This window comes from Typopeltis vanoorti, chromosome 20 (genome assembly GCF_054136105.1).
Source record: "Typopeltis vanoorti isolate ZY-2024b chromosome 20, IOZ_Tvanoo_1.0, whole genome shotgun sequence".
NCBI lineage: Eukaryota > Metazoa > Arthropoda > Arachnida > Uropygi > Thelyphonidae > Typopeltis > Typopeltis vanoorti.
This window is the reverse complement of record NC_143568.1, coordinates 77,928,700-77,947,572: the sequence shown is the minus strand read 5'-3', so window position 1 is coordinate 77,947,572 and position 18,873 is coordinate 77,928,700. Positions and strand designations below refer to the sequence as shown.

The following is an 18,873-nucleotide window of genomic DNA, read 5'->3' as shown; positions in this document are numbered from 1 at the left end:
AATTTCTAAACATCCACAGTAATGCATCTCAAATGTTTTAATTAGCAGTTTTATTTCTCTAAAAACAAACAATACTAATTTATGATTGTTAAAGCAGAAGTATACACTAACAATCTCCAGTGGATAAAATGTTTTTGTGTTGTAACTTTGTAAAAACGGACAACTCTCTTCTGGGTAGTGTGTATTTCTTGAATATTTAGAGAAGTAAAAATACCAACTGCTTTAATTAATTTTTCATAAAACCCAATTTATATTATTCAGCTTTTAAGTAAAATGACAAACGATGATCCATGATATTATTATTATTATTATTATTATTATTAATAAACTAATTCTTAAATGAAATAATTTTAATGCACAAATGTTTCTGACTTTTCACTGGAATAGTATAAAGTATATTATTGTATTAAATGCTGGATAACATAAAAAGTGGCCAGGAAATGAATTTCACTCTGAGCAATGTATATGACTGATTAAAATCAGTCACTACTTGTTGTGTACATTCTAGCAAAATGATTCTGAAATCAAAAGTTAATTGCTCTTCATGTGTGTGTGAGACATTTAATTGTGGCCCCAAATGATAAGTAGATCATTCCTGGAAAAAATGTTTTGTTTCCAAGCATTTTACAAATTATATAGCTTACAGATTAACAATGTATTTGTAAATACAAATTTCCTATAGATAATTAACAGAAATAAAAGTCTACGTTAAGAAAAAGAATTTTTTTGTTGTTGTTCTATAGTACATAAATGACAGAAATCAGCAGCAAGCACTGATGCCTCAATTGTGCATTACAGAAATTAATGAATTCAATTCACAAAGGAATAATAGCCCGATTTTTAACTTGCAGCAAGGTATGCACTATGAAATTTCTTCATGTAGTATAGCGCATGAATAGCAAAAATAGACTGTACATATAAATGATTGTAATCTTTGATTTTGCTACATTTAGGAAGTCAGAATAAATATTATTGCTTAGCCAATTAAAACAAATGTGAAAGTATGCATTATAAAATATTAAATAACAAAAAGAGGAATAAATATCAATATGGCCATTGCTAAGTAAACACAAACAAGAGCCTACATATATAAATCAGGATTACGTTCATTAGGATATCATTCTGCAGAAAAAATGATGAATTTGTTTAAGGTTTATACTTTTTTTTTTTTTTTAAACTGATAACGTTATTTTCCTCCCATTATATTATCCATTTAATGCTATATTTGCATTTTATCATAAAGAATGATATCTAGTACTAAAGGTAAAAACAAAAACGAGATTAAATTCGGCTGACTACACAGAAGCCTTAACGTACTGTGGGAAGGTGTGATTTCAGGGGCCAGTTGACCTAAGTTTCGAATCTTTAGCTTTGCCCTTTTCTCTAAATTTTCCTAAAATGTTCCTATATGTCTGGTGTGATTCATTTCCTACTCCACTGTTTAGGTCCTCAATGACCCAATGATGATAACAATAATTAAATGCATTTCTTCCCACTATTGATGAAAAGTTATTTTTTCTCTTTGAAATTTCAGCTTTGTTTCAATGCTGGTTGTGAAATACTTGTATCCCTTTCAGTACTTGTGCCTGCTTCAGTTTCTGAAATTTCATCTTCTGTTCTTTTCTTACCAACAATTTTTCTTTTATTAACACTTAAATTATTAATAATGAAATAAACCTTCACATACAAGGAAAATTACTACAAAAACTCCAATCGCCTTCGCAGCTTGGAAGTATTCAATTTTTTTTAAAATATACACCCAATGAAAACAATAAGAGAGAGACAGAGAAAACACAGGCAATATAACTGCAATAATGTTATTGTAATAACTGTAATAATAACAGGCAATTATATAAGATGAATGCCATATGCACCAAAAAACGAACTTTGCAGAAAACAACTTTTCTTAGAAGTGTGAAACTACCATTAATGTCACATTGCTGATTTCTTACATTTGCAAGTTCTTAGTTATCATTATTTTCTTATAAAAGACAACAACTCATTCATATTCTCATTGTGGCTTATATCCCAACGGAAAATCTTTCATTTTTTAATATTTGATTTTACCAACATAGCTTGACTGGCTTCTGTACCATTCATATTAACATCCAACTTTTATGTAGTCAGTTTTAGAGCTCATATCTTTCAACTTAAGGCTCTGTGTTGGCATTCCTCTGTGGCTTAGAAGAGAGAGAGAGAAAAAGCAGAGTTAACAAATATCAGCAAATCCCTGCCAGTAGTATTTAAAATAAATCTTGTATATTTATTAAAACACCAGTACTCTGAATGAAACAATCATGTCTCATACTACTGAATCTTGCTTTTATTAAAATTCAGTATATTTTATTGTATATAAATTATTATTTTTTTAAATGTCGAAATTTGATAAATAAGAAAAGTTTGATAGTTATGTGTTTGGTGGCCACACCTGAGAACCACTGTTCTAGAGTTCATTCATTCATTCCCAGAATTAGTTCATTATTTCCCGTGTGCTTATTTTAATCCTATGAAACTTTCAGAAGCTCAGTTACAACATAGTTAAGATTAATAAAAAAAAATTGTATTTACCTGCTATAAAACAATGTCTTTCTCATTCAAAAAATTATTATTATCTATGAAATACCTATCACACTTCAGCTTTAATACATTCATTAACAATGCACTCACACAACAGACCCTAGCAACCCATTCTATTACTCTCCACATGAAAAATCTAGCCCTGACAAGGAGAGATAAACAAACTTTGCATGATGGTAAAAGTGACCTGCAATATGATGATGAGCAGATTAACATTCATAATGGCTGTGAACAAGTTGAAAGGTATCTTGCTCCTCCTCCTTCCCCACTATCATGTACATGAGTCTGGCAAGATCTTACCTATGTGCAGCAGAAACAAGGTTAAGAACAGTGAAAGAACTAGAAGAAATGGAGATGAAGCATGGAAAATTAACTATAAAAAAAGGTTAGCAGTGTGAAAATCTAACGCTACTAATAACCAACCTAAACTCAAACACTGCATAGGAAATGGGTGTGAACATGCCAACAGCAAACCTCACAGAACCCCCCAAACCCACTTCACAAACACACATGGTCTCAGTTCCTCAGTGCTGTTAATTACCATCTCCAGTCTGCAAAACCTCACCTACTTTTCCTGACAGAAACTCAAATTTCAACCACCTCATTACTCATCTCAGCTTGCCAAATTACACTTTTTGACTCCTTTCATCTCAAAGGTAGGATTTTTGCAGATGTTTGCTCTACTATACCATGTCAAAGCATCCAAACTAGAATATCCAAATTTTGATCTCATATGGTGGACTCTCTCTCTCTCTCTTTCTACCCCCCCCCATTCTGTCAAATTCATTTGCTGTCTCTTCTAATGCGACCAACTATTATGAACTTTTTAATTTTCTTTCCTTAAATGTTGATTTTCTCTAGTCTAATCTTCCTAACAGTGAAATCAACTTCGTTAGAGACTTCAAAGTTCACAGCATGAGCTGACTCTCCTTTTCCAACTGAATAGAACAAGCAAGTAGACAAGCTGAGACATTTGTTCTGCCAACCATCTTACACAAATTGTTCACATGCCTACCAGAATAGCAAACAATTCCAACCATTCCTCAAACACCCTAGACTTTTTTCTTAATAGTGATCCATCTAAGTATACTGCAAATGATGTCTAGGCAGTTCAGATCACAATCTAACAGATCTTTTTCTTCATGGAGCAACACAAAGAGATAGTTCCTCAACCATCTCTTTCGTATCGTTATGTTGATGATGTTTTTGCTATTTGGTCACATACTGAAGATGAGCTTTCCACTTTTTTACAACAGATAAATAGCCTTCACCTACATATTCAATTCACCATGGAAAAAGAAAATTCTGGTATACCTTATCTACAAGCATCTTTCGAAAGCCCACATTTACTGGCAGATACATTCGTATAAAGTCTGCTCACCACACATCTCAAAAATTTGGCATTCTTAAATCTCTAATTAATAGAGCACATAAAGTTTGCTCTTCTCCAGTAATCTTATAACAAGAACTTTCCATCATTAAAAAGTTAATGGAATCGAATAATTACAACCCCAATCAAATCCAACAGATAACTGAATCTTATGTTCCAATACCTGCAGACTGTTGAAGAAACAGTCTGCAGAGTTCCAATCCAGGAATCTCAAAACCTATAGGTAGAATTTTGAAAAAGTATCAATTGATTCCCACCTATGTTCCTATCAACAAAATTTCCTCTTTATTGCCTTTTATAAAGTATAAACTGTCCTCTCTAACTTTGACTGGCGTTTACCAAATACCACGTGAATGCGATGTTGCTTATTTTGGACAAACTCGCTGTTCTGTGGAAAAAAGAATTAAGAACATCAATATTATATTGAATACAACAAACCTCAGAAGTCTGGTCAAGCACAACACAGTATTAACACTACTCATAATATCCAGTGGGATAAAGCTATTCTCCTCCATAGATGCAGGTTCAAATATGAACGCCTTTTTAAAGAAAGTTGTGAAGCTATTTTACACCGACCGAATTTAAATCGAAATGATCGTCTCTCTCTCTCTGTCTCGAAGATCTGGGAGACTTTTATTTTATAATCAATAAAAAAACCAATTATCTTAAAGATTAATTATTATTTTCTATCATTTCCAAGCATGCAACAACAATTGTATTTTAATAGATGATCCACCGAATGTTCATTACTTGTATTCCATTCCTATAACTGTTTGTGTGACACTGAAGATGTACTATTAGTTTTAGTATGAAATATCTGTACCTTTTTAATTAAAAGTTATTACTGTAGTCTTTCGTGTTCTTTTAATAATTTGTAGAACATACACACTGCAGAAACCAAACCATATATATATATATATATATATTTATTTCAGCAGTGACTTAGTTGGTTTCAGACTGTGAGGTTGATTTTCCACTAGGTGGTCTGATTTTTCTTTCAGAAACATAAAACTGAACCTAAGACATTTGGTTTTAGTTACAAGTATGTTGTGGTATAAATATGAATTTCAGTTAATTCGTGGCATTTGTATTATTAACACCGTAGACAGAAATCAGCCTCCTGATGGAAGGCTAATAAAACAATAAAAAAAAAGCATTGTGCTTGGTTTTATAGAAAGTCTTTACAGAAAATTCAATTTCCTAATGTTCTCATCTGAAAGCATCCTTATTTTTTAAATTTACTATTTATGTCAAGTGATCTTTCTGAAGCTGATATGAGTTGAGATAATATGCAGGTTGTCAAAGCAAGTCAGATGCAAAAACAGTAGTTATGTTTTTTTTTTAATTTTAATCGAAAGGATTTTGATGATCAAATCCATTTGTGAAAATTTTCACTCATTACTGACACAGGTCTTGTACTCCAAGCTGTTGAAAGTTAATTTTCACTTGATCAGACTATGATAAATTTAGTTTAATCCTTTATCCAAGTGTGTGCAAACAAAATTTGCGCCTGAAAGTATCTTCAGGAGTGGGGTAAAGTGGTACAACACGGGGCGACTCCTTGCAAAGGTGGAGCAAACTACCAGCACTACTATCTCAGTATCTCCCATAATGCAAAACACATCTCCTTGCAGATATGTATAATGTTATGCATTAAGGGAAGGGCCACTACCCAGACTAGTTTCGACCTTTATTAAGGTCTCTTGGGAGCCAGGCCCAAGTGGAGATACCAAGGCAGAAGCATTAGCAAGGTCATCTCCTCCTATAGGAGCTGCCAAAAGGAGCTTTGCAAGGAGTCGCCTGGTGTTGTACCACTTTACCCCAGTCCTGAAGATACTTTCAGGCGCAAACTTTGTTTGCACACACTTGGATAAAGGATTAAACTAAATTTATCATAGTCTGACCAAGTGAAAAATAAATTTTCAACATCTTCCTCTAAGTCCAGAGTAATTTAATAAAAAGGTGGCACACTGCTTGGCAGCTCCTATAGGAGGAGATGACCTTGCTAATGCTTCTGCCTTGGTATCTCCACTTGGGCCTGGCACCCACTGAAGAGACCTCAATAAAGGTCGAAACTAGTCTGGGTAGTGGCCCTTCCCTTAATACATAACATTATACATATCCGCAAGGAGATGTGTTTTGCATTATGGGAGATACTGAGATAGTACTGCTGGTAGCTTGCTCCACCTTTGCAAGGAGTCGCCCAGTGTTGTACCACTTTACCCCAGTCCTGAAGATACTTTCAGGTGCAAACTGTGTTTGCACACACTTGGATAAAGGATTAAACTAAATTTATAATTGTACTCCAAGCATTCTTCAAACACCAATTTTTCTGCATCTTTTCAATCAGGTACTAACAAAATCCATAGATTAAAGCCCTTTTGATTAATGAAATTTCTTGAGTCCACACATTTTTGGTAGCTTTTTATAGAGAAGGTTGTTCCACAGAACAACCTTCTCTATAAAAATAAACTTCTCTATAAATGGCTAGGTGCCAGCAGTTCAACTGTAAAAGGATGTTAGGAGCTGTTGTTCTTTTTACTGCATGTTTAGTAGAAATGAGGACCCGACATGATGGATGATGGGTCTGCTGACTAGAATGAATGGATATATCTGCAGAAGGCACAATACAGAAGCTGACCATCTGCATGAGACAATGGCTGAAGTGTGTGTGTGTGTGTGAGAGAGAGAGAGAGAGAGAGAGAGAGAGAGAGAGAGGGGGATCAATTAGCTCAACTATCCTCGGAATTTTTAAAGAGATGCACCAACGAAAATGTGAGAGTAATATTCGAAGTTTGGGCAGATTTATGATATGTAAACAGTATATGTTTAATTTTATAAATTATCTACAGTTTACCCGGGAAGTAACCTGGAAATTTTTATACAGATCACTCTTAATTTCTTGAAGTGCACTTTAAGCCTCCAATCTAATAAGTGTACCTAACTATCTATAGGCTAGAAATCCAAGTGTTTTTAAGTGTCTGCTAACAATTCACATTTATTTTAAAATTGATGTTTTTTTATATCTTATATTATAATATATTATTTTTATTTTATTTTATTGAAAGTGACATTACCTGTCTTTATAATTAATTACAATATCCAACAATTTCTTCATCTGCCTTGTAAGTTTAGGTGGATTAGGTGCCATCTTCTCAAGTGGTGGCCTACCTCTTCTCTTTTTCTGTTTAGGTTCATCGAGTTCAATCTCCCGTTTTCGCCTTTTTGGCTGTATCGTTTGTTGTCGTTTCTGTTTTCTCCTAGTTTCCATTTCTTCTAGATTTCCTTCTTCTATGGCCTTCAAACAAAAAGATGAACTACTTAGACAGAAATTTAAATTTCTTTAAATACAATTATTTTAAGGATTAATTAAACTACTATTCTAGAATATACAAGATTTATGTTTTATACTAGAATTTGTGTTAATTTTGTAATTAATTGTAATTTAAGATCAAGCAAAGACTTGATCTTAAATGCAGTACTTCTAGTACTGCATAAATCTCATTATCCTCCTTAAAAATACCTGATGCTCTCCAGAAAAGGGAAATCCAGTTAGATAATGATACATCTCTCACACATACTTACTTCAGTTATTTTATTTACTTTTTTTATAGGATTCCAACATCCACAAAATGTCATAAACCTACTGTACAAATAGTATCTATAATACTTTTTCACAGATATTCTGTTCTACCTTGTGCATTTCAACAAGTATTTTAGCAGATGCTGTTCCACTGAATTGGCCACTGGTTAACATCCATTCATCGTCTAGCTTCGAACATACTGAGCCAATTTCTTGCCATCTTCTTTCTTTCTGTATGCATCTTTGGTTAGAAACAGTCACTCCCTAAGAGGACCATAACCTTCAATTGCTCAAAAAACATCAACAGTCCCTTCTTTCTTCTTAACTACTCAACTTTGCAGAGCACTGTTGTTGCAACAGCATGTACGTAGGATTGATATATGTCACACACATTCTTCTACCCATATAAATCACCAGTACAGTAACGAGGGTATGAAGCGCCTGTGGAAAGTGTCTAATCTGCACCCCCTAACCCAAAAATTACAAAAATTTTGAAAAATTTAAATGTAACAGGTTAAATTTTACTAAATGCAATATGTTAAATACTTACTATTAACCCCATCAAAATGAGTTGCAGTGTGTTGCAGAATTTGTGTGTCTAAAGCAGCGTATTGCCGAAATTTAAAAATACAATATAAAATAGCAGACTTTTATATCTATTTATTTATTTTCATTTTTTACGTTTTGCGCCCCAAACCTAGTTGTGCCCGTGCCAGGCACCTCTTTCACCACACCCTTGTTACGGCACTGTAAATCACAGGCATTCTTCCACAACCAGTAAGATCATCTGCACTTTGAGAAATTAACTGTCTACAATTCACACAGCTTCCTTTCTGCAATTCCACTGGTCAAACCAGAAGGGATGACGAAGTTATCTGTAGTGTATAATGACTTAAGACAAACAGTCCATCTACCCATCAGAATATCAGACTCTGGTTCCAGTGTCACTAGACATCAGTTCTACTATTGGCAACTGAGATCATTAACATGTACGGGCTTTGCTTGCTAGGAAACTTCCTTCACTCTATCATCTTGGTCTCATATTCTTTAACATTACAGTGCCAAATGGGATAATCTCGTAACTTCTTCTGTTCCATGAAATGAACTCTATGGAAAAATCTGAACTGGAATGACAGTCTCCATCTCTCATTTCATCCAAATTCCATAATCATTAATGAAGTATTGGCTCTCCAACAAGTCAAGCATCCATGAAAAAAATTCAGTGTCATAAGTGGCTTAAGATCAAATAGCTTCATACTTAGTCTATATTACAGCTCATAATAGCTACAAAATCAACAAATCCTAATCTGACAAATACAGACAACTTGCCTCCTGTTTGTTCAAATGATAGTCAAGGCCTCTGGTCCCTCTGCAGAGGTAGAAAGGCCAATAGATGCAACTTTTCATGCTCTCACCTATCACATATTACAAATGGTACCATCCTAATAAAAGTAATCCAAAAATTAAGATGACCTATTGTCATTCTTCTCCAATTCCTACACAGATTACCATTCAAATTACCTCCCATAATACCAATAACAGCTCACCCCTATGCCTCCATCAGTCTATTAACAGAAAGAAATAAGAATTCTGAATAGCTTGGACATAGATGTGCCTTCTGATCCCGCAAATGTGCTAAGAGCATCTGCTCAAAAACTAAAACCTATTCTGTCTTCACATTCCTACTCATCTGGCATCCATTCTATAGCATGAAAACAGGCCTATATTCAGCCTAATAAAAAAAAAAGTCAACCATTAAACTGTCTCCCAAATACTCTTACTTAATTTCTCTCAGACACATTAAAGATGTTATCAACAGTCAGCTTCTTCACCACCTGGTAATTAGTTACCACCAATATACATATACTGGCCACTGAATTAGAAACCTTTATGCAGATATACATAAATCACTTAAGCAGCGTATATGCAAAATACTTGTCACGTGCATCTTAAATAGTTGCCATGTGTTCTAGGCAACTATTTAAGAATGCTGCTGGCCAGTAATCGTTAATAGTGCTAATCACAAAGGAAAAAAAGGATCTTTTGGAGTTCAACAAAGGGCTCATTGTGGATGCTCATCTGGCTGGAGCCAAGATTTTGAAATCAGCAGAGCTGACTGGGTTCTCAAAAGGTGAGATATCCCAAGGTGTTTAATCAGTGGAAAAATAACCCATGTGACTTGTCTCAAGAATAAGATTGCAATTGCCTAAGAAGATTTGTACAGACAAACAGTAATTGATTGTCTGCGTGCAGTAATTGATTGAAGCATTTAATGAAGGCTGTTCCTTCCATATCTCACTGAACTATGCATAGGGAATTTAGGAGGATGGAATTGGCAGTCACATGCATATATGGAAACCACTGCACTAAATAAAAGTTTGTAATTCTGCAGCTGGTATGTGTAGATTCTGCACCTATTGATCTACAGTCAATCTCCTAGTTATTAAATCCCAACTTTGAACACAAGCCTTCAAAAGGGTAGGCAGTCCAATAAAATGGTATTCTGATGTACAGGTTTTATGCCAGACTTAATGAAATGCATCAGTGACCACAGGAATTTCTTCTAACCTATCCATATCTTATCCACAGCTTTGCTGATGCCAGACCTCATCATCATCATCAAATTCCTGCATTGTACCCTCAAGGGGTGTACAGGATATGATAGTACTACATGAAAAATTTACATCATTACAAACTTCCTATCTACAATTTTCCTCCAAATCAGTCTGTTACTTGTCAAGACTCCAACATTATCACATCTTTATATTTCTATCGTCTAAGGCACTTTGTACCATATCAATCCACCTATATCTTGGTCTTCCTCTGGGTCGTTTTACTGCCAACCTGGCAGAGAACACTTATTTTGCTAATCTTTCCTCGCCCATTGTAAGTGACCATACCACCTGAGATTAGTTCTGCTAACACATTCCTGGATGCTGACAATGTCAAGTTCTTTCCTAATATCCTCGTTTTTAATATGATATTGCCATTGCTGCCATCTGTTCATGCCTCTAATCTTTCTCAAAACTCTCATATCTGCTGTCTCTAGTCTTTGGTCAAGTGTTTTACTTCTGACCCAGCTCTCAGATCCATAAGTTAAAACTGGTTTGAACACTGTCTTATATACAACTAATTGAGTGTTTTGACTAATTCCTCTCTTATTCCATGTGAATTTATTCAATTGACTTCCTACCATACCAGATTTGTAGATTCTGTTGTCTATTTCCATATTTAATTTACCATTTTCACTAGAAATCGTGTCTAAGTAGCTGAAATCTTTTACTTGTTCTATATGTTCTCCGTTCACAATACAATTGACATTTTCAACGATTCTGCCAATTTTCATTGTCTTTGCCTTTTAATTGCTGACCTTCAATAACACATCTATTACAACAGTTATTCAACTTAGTCAAGGAATCTTGCAGACTTGTAGCGGATTTATTTAGAAGTATAACATTGTCTGCATAAAGCAACGAGCTGACATTAACATCTCCAATTCTGATATCATGTTTAATACCACTTTCCTTCATAATGTGATCCATATAGATAATGAATAACAGAGGGGATAATGTACATCCCTCTCTGACACCAGATTTAACATTAAACCATCTTCCTGTACTTCCTTCAATTCTAACTGCTGACTTACAACTCAAATAAAGACTAAGTATTGCTTGATATAATGCCCCATTGACACCATTTAACTGTAGCATATTGAATTGCTTCTCTCTTGGCACCTTGTCATATGCCTTTTCCAGATCGATGCCAGACCTTGCAGTTCTTATTTTTTTCAAACTTCAAAGTCTTCCATAACCAATGCCTAAAATGTTGTTGTTCTCGGTATTCTTCAGTAGGGTGAGAATAACCTTGTTAACTTCAATGCTACTAATACAGAGTGTTATTTAATTGCTGAAAGGATTTCACTTCAGTTTCCCTAATCTTTGATAACACCAAAGTTACAGGCAAGATCACATTTATGTTCTTGAGCTGACTTATACTTCTAGTATTTCACATATCTCAAATTCCAAAAAAAAGTATGATTTTCTGTTCAAGACACTACTTTCAACTGTATAACTGTTAGCATTATATATATATCCCAAGTACTGAAACCACCTTAAACTCAGCAGAACTGGAGTATCAACAGAAAAATAGTTAGTGGCAGTAGAGGAGTTACAGATATACTGTGTCAGCATCATATAAAAAAGAAAGGCAACATTATTCCCATTTAGGCATGTATGAAATACGAGGATGGTCTGAAAAGTTCTCAGCCTCGACCATAGATGGCAACACTATCGTCAAAAAAAATTTATTTTTCCCAAGTAAGTACATCTGTCATAAGCATCCATGTGAAATTGCAAGTCATTCTATCAAGTAGTTTGTTTTATACAGCTGTCTGAAGCAAAAGTGTTATCTGTGTCCCTTGAAATGGATAAAATTGAGTATTGTGCACTTATATAAAATTATTTCTAAAAGAAGGCTTAACGCCAAAGGAAATTCATTCGAAGTTGATAAAAGTTTATGGGCACTGTTCTCCTTCATTTTCAACAATTAAGAAATGGGCTGCCAAGTTTAAACATGGCCGTACCAGCTTTGAAGATGATCCATGCGAAGGACGTCCAAAAAGTGTAACAACACCAGAAATCATGGATCAAGTGCACGATATGGTATTAGATGACCGACGAGTCAAAGTGCGTGAAATTGCTGAGACTATAGGCATTTCAAAAGAACATGTAGGATATATTTTGCATGAAGAATTGCAAATGAAAAAGCTTTGCGCAAGATGGGTGCCACACTTTCTCACAGCAGATCAAACACGCACTCGCATGAAAATCTCTGAACAATGCTTGGAGCGTTTTAACAAGAAAAAACTGATTTTGTGCATCGATTTATTACTATGGATGAGACTTGGATTCAACATTACACACCAGAATCCAAACAGCAGTCAAAACAGTGGACAGAAACCGGTTGTTCAGTGCCAAATAAGACAAAGTAGGTTCATTTAGTAGGAAAGGTCATGGCATCGGTGTTTTGGGATGCTAATAGCATTTTGTTTATTTATTATCTTGAAAAGAGTAAAACAATAACCAGCCAATCATTTATCCAGACTTGACGAAAAAATTTGCGAGAAAAGACCCGGTTTGCAGAAAAAAAGAAAAATCTTTCATCAGGACAATGCACCTGCTCACAAAGGTGTTTTGTCAATGGGAAAATTAAGGGATCTGCACTATGAATTGTTAGAACATCCACCCTATTCCCCAGATTTGGCTCCTTCTGACTTCTATCTCTTCCCAAAACTAAAACTCTTCCTCGCTGGTCAGTGTTTTTCTTCGAATCAAGAGGTGATTGCAGCTGTAGAGGGGTATTTTGCAGATCTTACTGAGAACCACTACAGTGATGGAATAATGGCACTAGAGCATCGCTGGAATAAATATATTAGTCTTCAGGGAGATTATGTTGATAAATAAAAATAATTTTAAAATTAGAAATTTGTTTTTTCATTGTTAGGCTGAGAACTTTTCAGACCACCCTCGTATGTGTGAAAAGAGCTAAAGATGATATGATCGCTTAAATATAATGAGAAAAAAAAACAAAAATTGGAATCTAGCACTTAGATGGTTGGCTTTTTTTTTTTTTTTTTTTTTTTTTAATATTTTGGGCCCATACAAGAGAGGCTGGTTGATCAACTTTTAATACATTAGTACTGTATATGGGTGGAGGATTGGGAAAGGAAAAACTTGTTTACATTTGATTTAAAATGTCTGTGTGTTGTATTCCTTGGGAAATATATCGGAGAGAAAACTGTTCCACAATATAGCAGTAGCAGGAATGAACAAGGAGGAAAAAAAAACTTGGTCTGTGGGTTTCAAGGTGAACTGTTGAAAAAAGGATGTTGGGCAGCAGCTGTATTGTCCCAATGGGCTTAGTACTGAGTGGTGGAATTATTGATGCTATTTCAGATGAACATATGCCATGGATATATTTATAGAATACACAAATTGCAGAGACCAAAAGTCTAAGTGAAAGTGAGGAGAATGAGTTGGTAAGAGATTAGTCATTTATCAACCTAATTGCTCTCCTCTGTATTGAGTTAAGCATTTTTGGGAGTTTTTAGGACCCCCACTCAAAATGTGAGAGCAGTATTTGATAGCTGGGTGGATTTGTGATTTGTATGTAAGATTTGTATTTCCTCTGTTTAGAGATGAAGTAATGTTTAAAGTGAAAGAAAAATCTTAGTTTTTTGGAAGCTAAGGATGCAATTGTTGTGATGTGTTTATGCCAAGAGAGGCCTGATGTTAGAGTAATTCCAAGAAGAGAAATCTCATCTTGTCTGGGAATTTGAGTGTTATCAAAAATAATACTGGGGGAAAATGGTTATTTTTTTTTTGTGAGAGAAATAAGACAGTACTGGGTTTTACTAGAATTGAAGATAACAAGGTTATTTGAGCCCCATTGGAGGATGGCTTGGAGGTCAGAACTGAGGGCAGTGATGGTTGATGTAGGTTGGAGTGAGTTGTGTAGAGTAAGGTTTGTCAAACAAATGAAAGGGAGTGCAATGTGCTGTTATCTGCAAAACTGTGTATTGGGTTGGAGGTCAATTGAAGTAGGTCATTGATATACAGATGGTTGGTAGGAGAACAGAACCTTGTGGAACCCCAGCATTAATTGGATGGTGAGAGGACAGGGAACCATCTACCATCACATATAGTGTGCATCCAGACAGAAAGCTGGCATCCAACTGCAGAAGTCCTGAGACAGTCCAAATGACAGGAGTTTGCTTAGTAAGCCTTTGTGCCAGACCCAGTCAAAAGCTTTGGAGATATCAAGTGCAACCACTGGAGATTCGCCAAATTTTTCCATGGCATTTGTCCAGAGATAGGTGACATATGAGAGCAGATCTCCTGTTGATCAGCAGCAAAAGAATAGCTGAGTAACTTCAAGGTAGAAGTTACTCAGCTGTAGGAGTTGAGAACTAATGGTTTTCTCTATCACTTTAGATAGGACTGAGGTTAGTGAGATAGGGCGATAGTTAGATGACTGATTTGTCACCCTTCTTAGGAATGGGTTGAATATATGCCACTTTCCATGCTTTGGGATATATATATATCAGTGGAGTAAGAAAATATGTACAGGTGGCATAGGATAGAAGTTAGTTCAAGTGCACAGACCTTCACAACAATTGGAGGAATGACATCAGAGCCAGGAAACCTTTTTGTGTGTAATTTAGATAATAGGTTCCTGATCTCTTTCTGACAAAAGGATATAGGGGACAATGTATGTTGAGCACTAGATTGTGGTCAGAATTACCCAGTTAGCTCACTACATTCACTATGTATTTGGAAGGGTCATTGGTAAGGAATAGATCTACAGTATTTGGGGAGTGGTTTGGGTTATCTGGTATTTGCTGGTCAGCTTGTTTGTGATTTATTGGCAAAAGGACAGCAAAGGAAAATCTCCATCATTCTCGCTTCTCCTAAGGACAAGCTTCCACATCTCAATTATCCAGGCATCTACCAGATTCCTTGCTCTTGTGGGTTATTTTATTTCGGACAAACAGGAAGATCTGCTTTTATTCAGCTAGAAGTAAACAAATCATATATTCAATACCTTGAACCTGAACAGCCTGGATTTGCAGAACATGCTATCAACACTAGACATAGAGTTCACTGGAAAAAGACAAGAATCCTCCACAAAAGTCAGTTCCTCATGAAATGGCTTTATAAAGAAACATGTGAAACTTTACTTCACTCTCCTAACTTAAACAGATCCAATGGTCTATGTCTATCCCTTTTGTAAAAGATAGTAACTTTTTAAATCAGCTAATCCTTCCTAACTTTATTTTATCTAATTGTGTATATGAGTGTGTATATATATATATATACACACACATACGAGGGCAGTCTGAAAAGTTCAGTGAATGGTCTGATATCTCAACGGCAACATGGACAAGGTGCATGCGCATGCACATGACTCCAGAGACATGCCGAGAAGCATCGCCTAGTGTGGAGTACACGTGACTGTCAGGGTAAACCCACTTCGGGCAGTTGAACATAGTCAGTGTGAGAGGTAGATCACAGTGCAATGGAGCAACGAGTGAACATCAAGTTCTGCTACAAATCTGTGAAAACGGCGACGGAGACACATGAAATGTTGGTGCAAGTGTAGGGGACGGAAGCCATAAGCATAAAACGTGTTTACGACTGGTTCAAACGCTTTCACGACGAGAAGGAAACGACTGAGGATGAGCCACGTTCTGGTTGGCCGTCGACAAGCAGAATCCCAGGCATGATCGAGCAAATGTGACAATGCTGGCATGATATCGGTGACTGACTCTACGATTGCTAGTGGAGGAATTGGGCATTAGCAAGGACACGGTGCGCACTATCGTCCACGAAGATTTGGGTAAGTGGATCCTGGTTTGTGCCGCACAAGCTGACAGACGAACATAAAGCAAAACGGGTGGAAACCTCTTGAGATTTCATTACCATGTGTGACCAGGATTCATCCTTTCTGCGAACCATCATCACAGGAGATGAGAGCTGTTCTACCAGTTCGATCCAGCATCATGAAAGGTGCATGTTTTGCAAACGTGGTGGCAATCCAAGAATGTGTGACAGCGGTTCTGCGATCGATTCCTAAAGAGGCCTTTGCTGACAGTTTCCAGAAGCTTTATGAACGTTGCCAAAAGTGTGTTATGAAGGATGGCGATTGTTTTGAAGGCCAATAAAGGTAATTTGTTTGTATCTTCTGTTTTGTTTGTTTTCTGATACCATTCACCGAACTTTTTAGATGCACTCATATATGATATAATGGATTTACTCAGCTGAGAGACGTATTTTTTTAAAAATAATTAAATGACTGCAAGCCAAGAGATAAAAGTAAAAAATACTATTTAATTAATTAGATTGCACAACTAGTTTTGTCTTTATAGAAGACTTCTTCGGGTGCATAACAAGAGGGAACAACCAACAAAAATTGTGAAAGATCAAAAATCTATACATTAAAGTGTTACTGTATTAATATTTGGAGCTGTTCTGTGTATCTCCTCATTGTTGGGCATGCGCATGCGTTCAACATGAGATTACAGCTGAGGTTGGTGTTCAGATGTATTTAATTGAGAACAATTTTGTTGGATTTCACAATTCTTCTTTCAAGTTCATCATAACATCGAAAGAAACGTCGAAAGATATTTTCAGATTTGTCCCATAAGACTAGATGAATGAAGTTTTCTTCATTGGCTTCAGCATAATTCAGGACATGGTTCGAAAGAGCACTAGCCCTGGTTCTGCTGTATGTGATGTCTCTTTTATGTTCTTCAAGACATAATTCAATGGATTTTTCCATCTGGCCAAAATAAGGTTTATTGCGGTTGCACCAAATTTGGTAAATGGCAGGATATTTCAGGTTGTTATGTTTTGTTTGGTCCTACTGAGTAAGGAACGGAGTTTCAGAAGAAGAGTGAAAGAAGTCCGGATGTTGCATTTTTTTAAGGACCAATTTTGGTGAAATGAAACTGATATATATATATATATATATATATATATGGTAGGGATATGTAGCCCTTTTCACTATTTCTATCTTCGGTATGGCAAGTAGGTGGATTAAAAAGTAACTTATTAACTGTTTGTTTTGAATAACCATTTTGTTGAAAGGTTGATGGAGATATATGTTGGTGTGAATTGGTTTCCATAAATAGAGATTTTTAATTTCTCAGAAATACAAGTGAGTTTGACATCCAGGAATGGAAGAGAGCCAACAATTGTTATATGAAATTCAACTAATCTCTAATAAGAAATCCCTCATTAAAAGTCAATGGATGTTAACTGCAATCTGATGTCATCAAGGGTCATCCTGAGAGATATCTACAGAAGGAGGTGGGTAGCATATTGTTATAAGAGGTCCAACTGAGAAGGAGTTATAAGACTTTCTGGAAGGGGATATGGCTACTCAAAAGGATGGCAACTCCTTCATGAGCAGGTCCATCTAAGTACTGTCCTTACAAATGATGGTTTCATTTCATAATGCCATATGATCACTGGGCTTCAAGTAGGTTTCTTGGGCAAAGGCATTATTGGTTATACTTCTGTAAGACAGCCTTGATGTCATTGATGTTTCATGGAATCCATGACAATTCCATTGCAGAAATGTTTTTATTACTTATTTTTGGTGGTATCGCCTAGCTTCTAAATGACCTTTGATTTTTTTTTTTTTTTTTGAAGAATTGTGGACAGCAGTGTCTATCATTTCTCCTTCGTCAGGAAAATTATCCATTATGTTTTCAAATTGTGCACTCTCTCTAGGGCACCCAGTAGGTATATTAATTGTTTTATCTTCTTGTGGGGGCAGGACAGAAATATCCATCTGATCTATTAATGGATCACGAGGCATATCTTTGATCCTCTGCAGTATGTGTTCCATTCTTTTTTTTAATCCATGCATTTTTCCTTTAAGGGAACTATTTTTGGTATTTCCTCAGGAGTGAGCTGATATCAATTTTTCTCTTTGATATGCTCAAAAGAGACAGCAAGCAAGATTGATGTACATGTCAAGGTCCACACTGACACGTTCTTCACAGTTACTTTCTCAGCATGCACGGAAATAGGGATGCGAGTTCAATGTTGCAAAATGTAAGGTTTTAAAATTTGGAAAACAAAGATGAGATGCGGAATTTATGCTTGGTGAGAATATATTGTTGGAGGTAGAGGAAATAAGAGATCTGGGGGTAATAGTGGATAAGGATCTAAAATTTAGGGGACACATCGCCAAAATTGTGAAGATAACACAAAGGCTGCTGCGAATGATGTGGAGGACACTGATGTGTAGAAGTAAGGAGATTCTTGTTCCGTTGTATAAGGCTTTAATTAAGCCACACATGGACTATTGCCCAGATTTGGTCACCGGGTTTTCAGAAGAATGAAGAGATGTTGGAAAGGGTCCAAAGGCGACTGACTAAGGAAGTTTCTGACCTCTTGAATGTCGAGTATGAGGAAAGATTGAGATGTAATTTGCAGAGTCTGGTAGACAGGAGGAAGAGGAGAGATAATGATAGAGACCTACAAATTGGTAAGGGGTTGTTATAGGATCAATGGTGGAGAAGTTCTACAGAGAATAGTGGGAGATCAGGGGAGAACCAGAGGTCATCCCTGGAAACTGTATAAAGCAGGTGTGAGTAGGGCAATGAGAGGCAGGTTTTTTTCGTGCAGAGTTGTGAATGATTGGAATGCCTTACCTGAGAGTGTGGTGTCTGCAAGGAGTTTGAGTCTGTTTAAGACATGGTGTGATGAGATGTGTATGTGTGATAAAAGGGCCTCCCAGATGAGTCTTTGGC

General features: G+C 35.9%; 1 protein-coding gene across 6 annotated transcripts in view; it reads right to left on the bottom strand.

Annotated features, from left to right (window-relative positions):
• Positions 1-18,873, bottom strand: part of brm (ATP-dependent helicase brm) — a 677,861-nt gene that overhangs the window by 150,002 nt on the left and 508,986 nt on the right. For all 6 annotated transcript variants that reach the window (XM_090410652.1, XM_090410651.1, XM_090410655.1 and 3 more), the window contains one exon: positions 7,045-7,265. In XM_090410652.1, the coding sequence (XP_090266778.1) occupies positions 7,045-7,265 (221 nt within the window). The remainder of the gene's footprint in view (positions 1-7,044; positions 7,266-18,873) is intronic.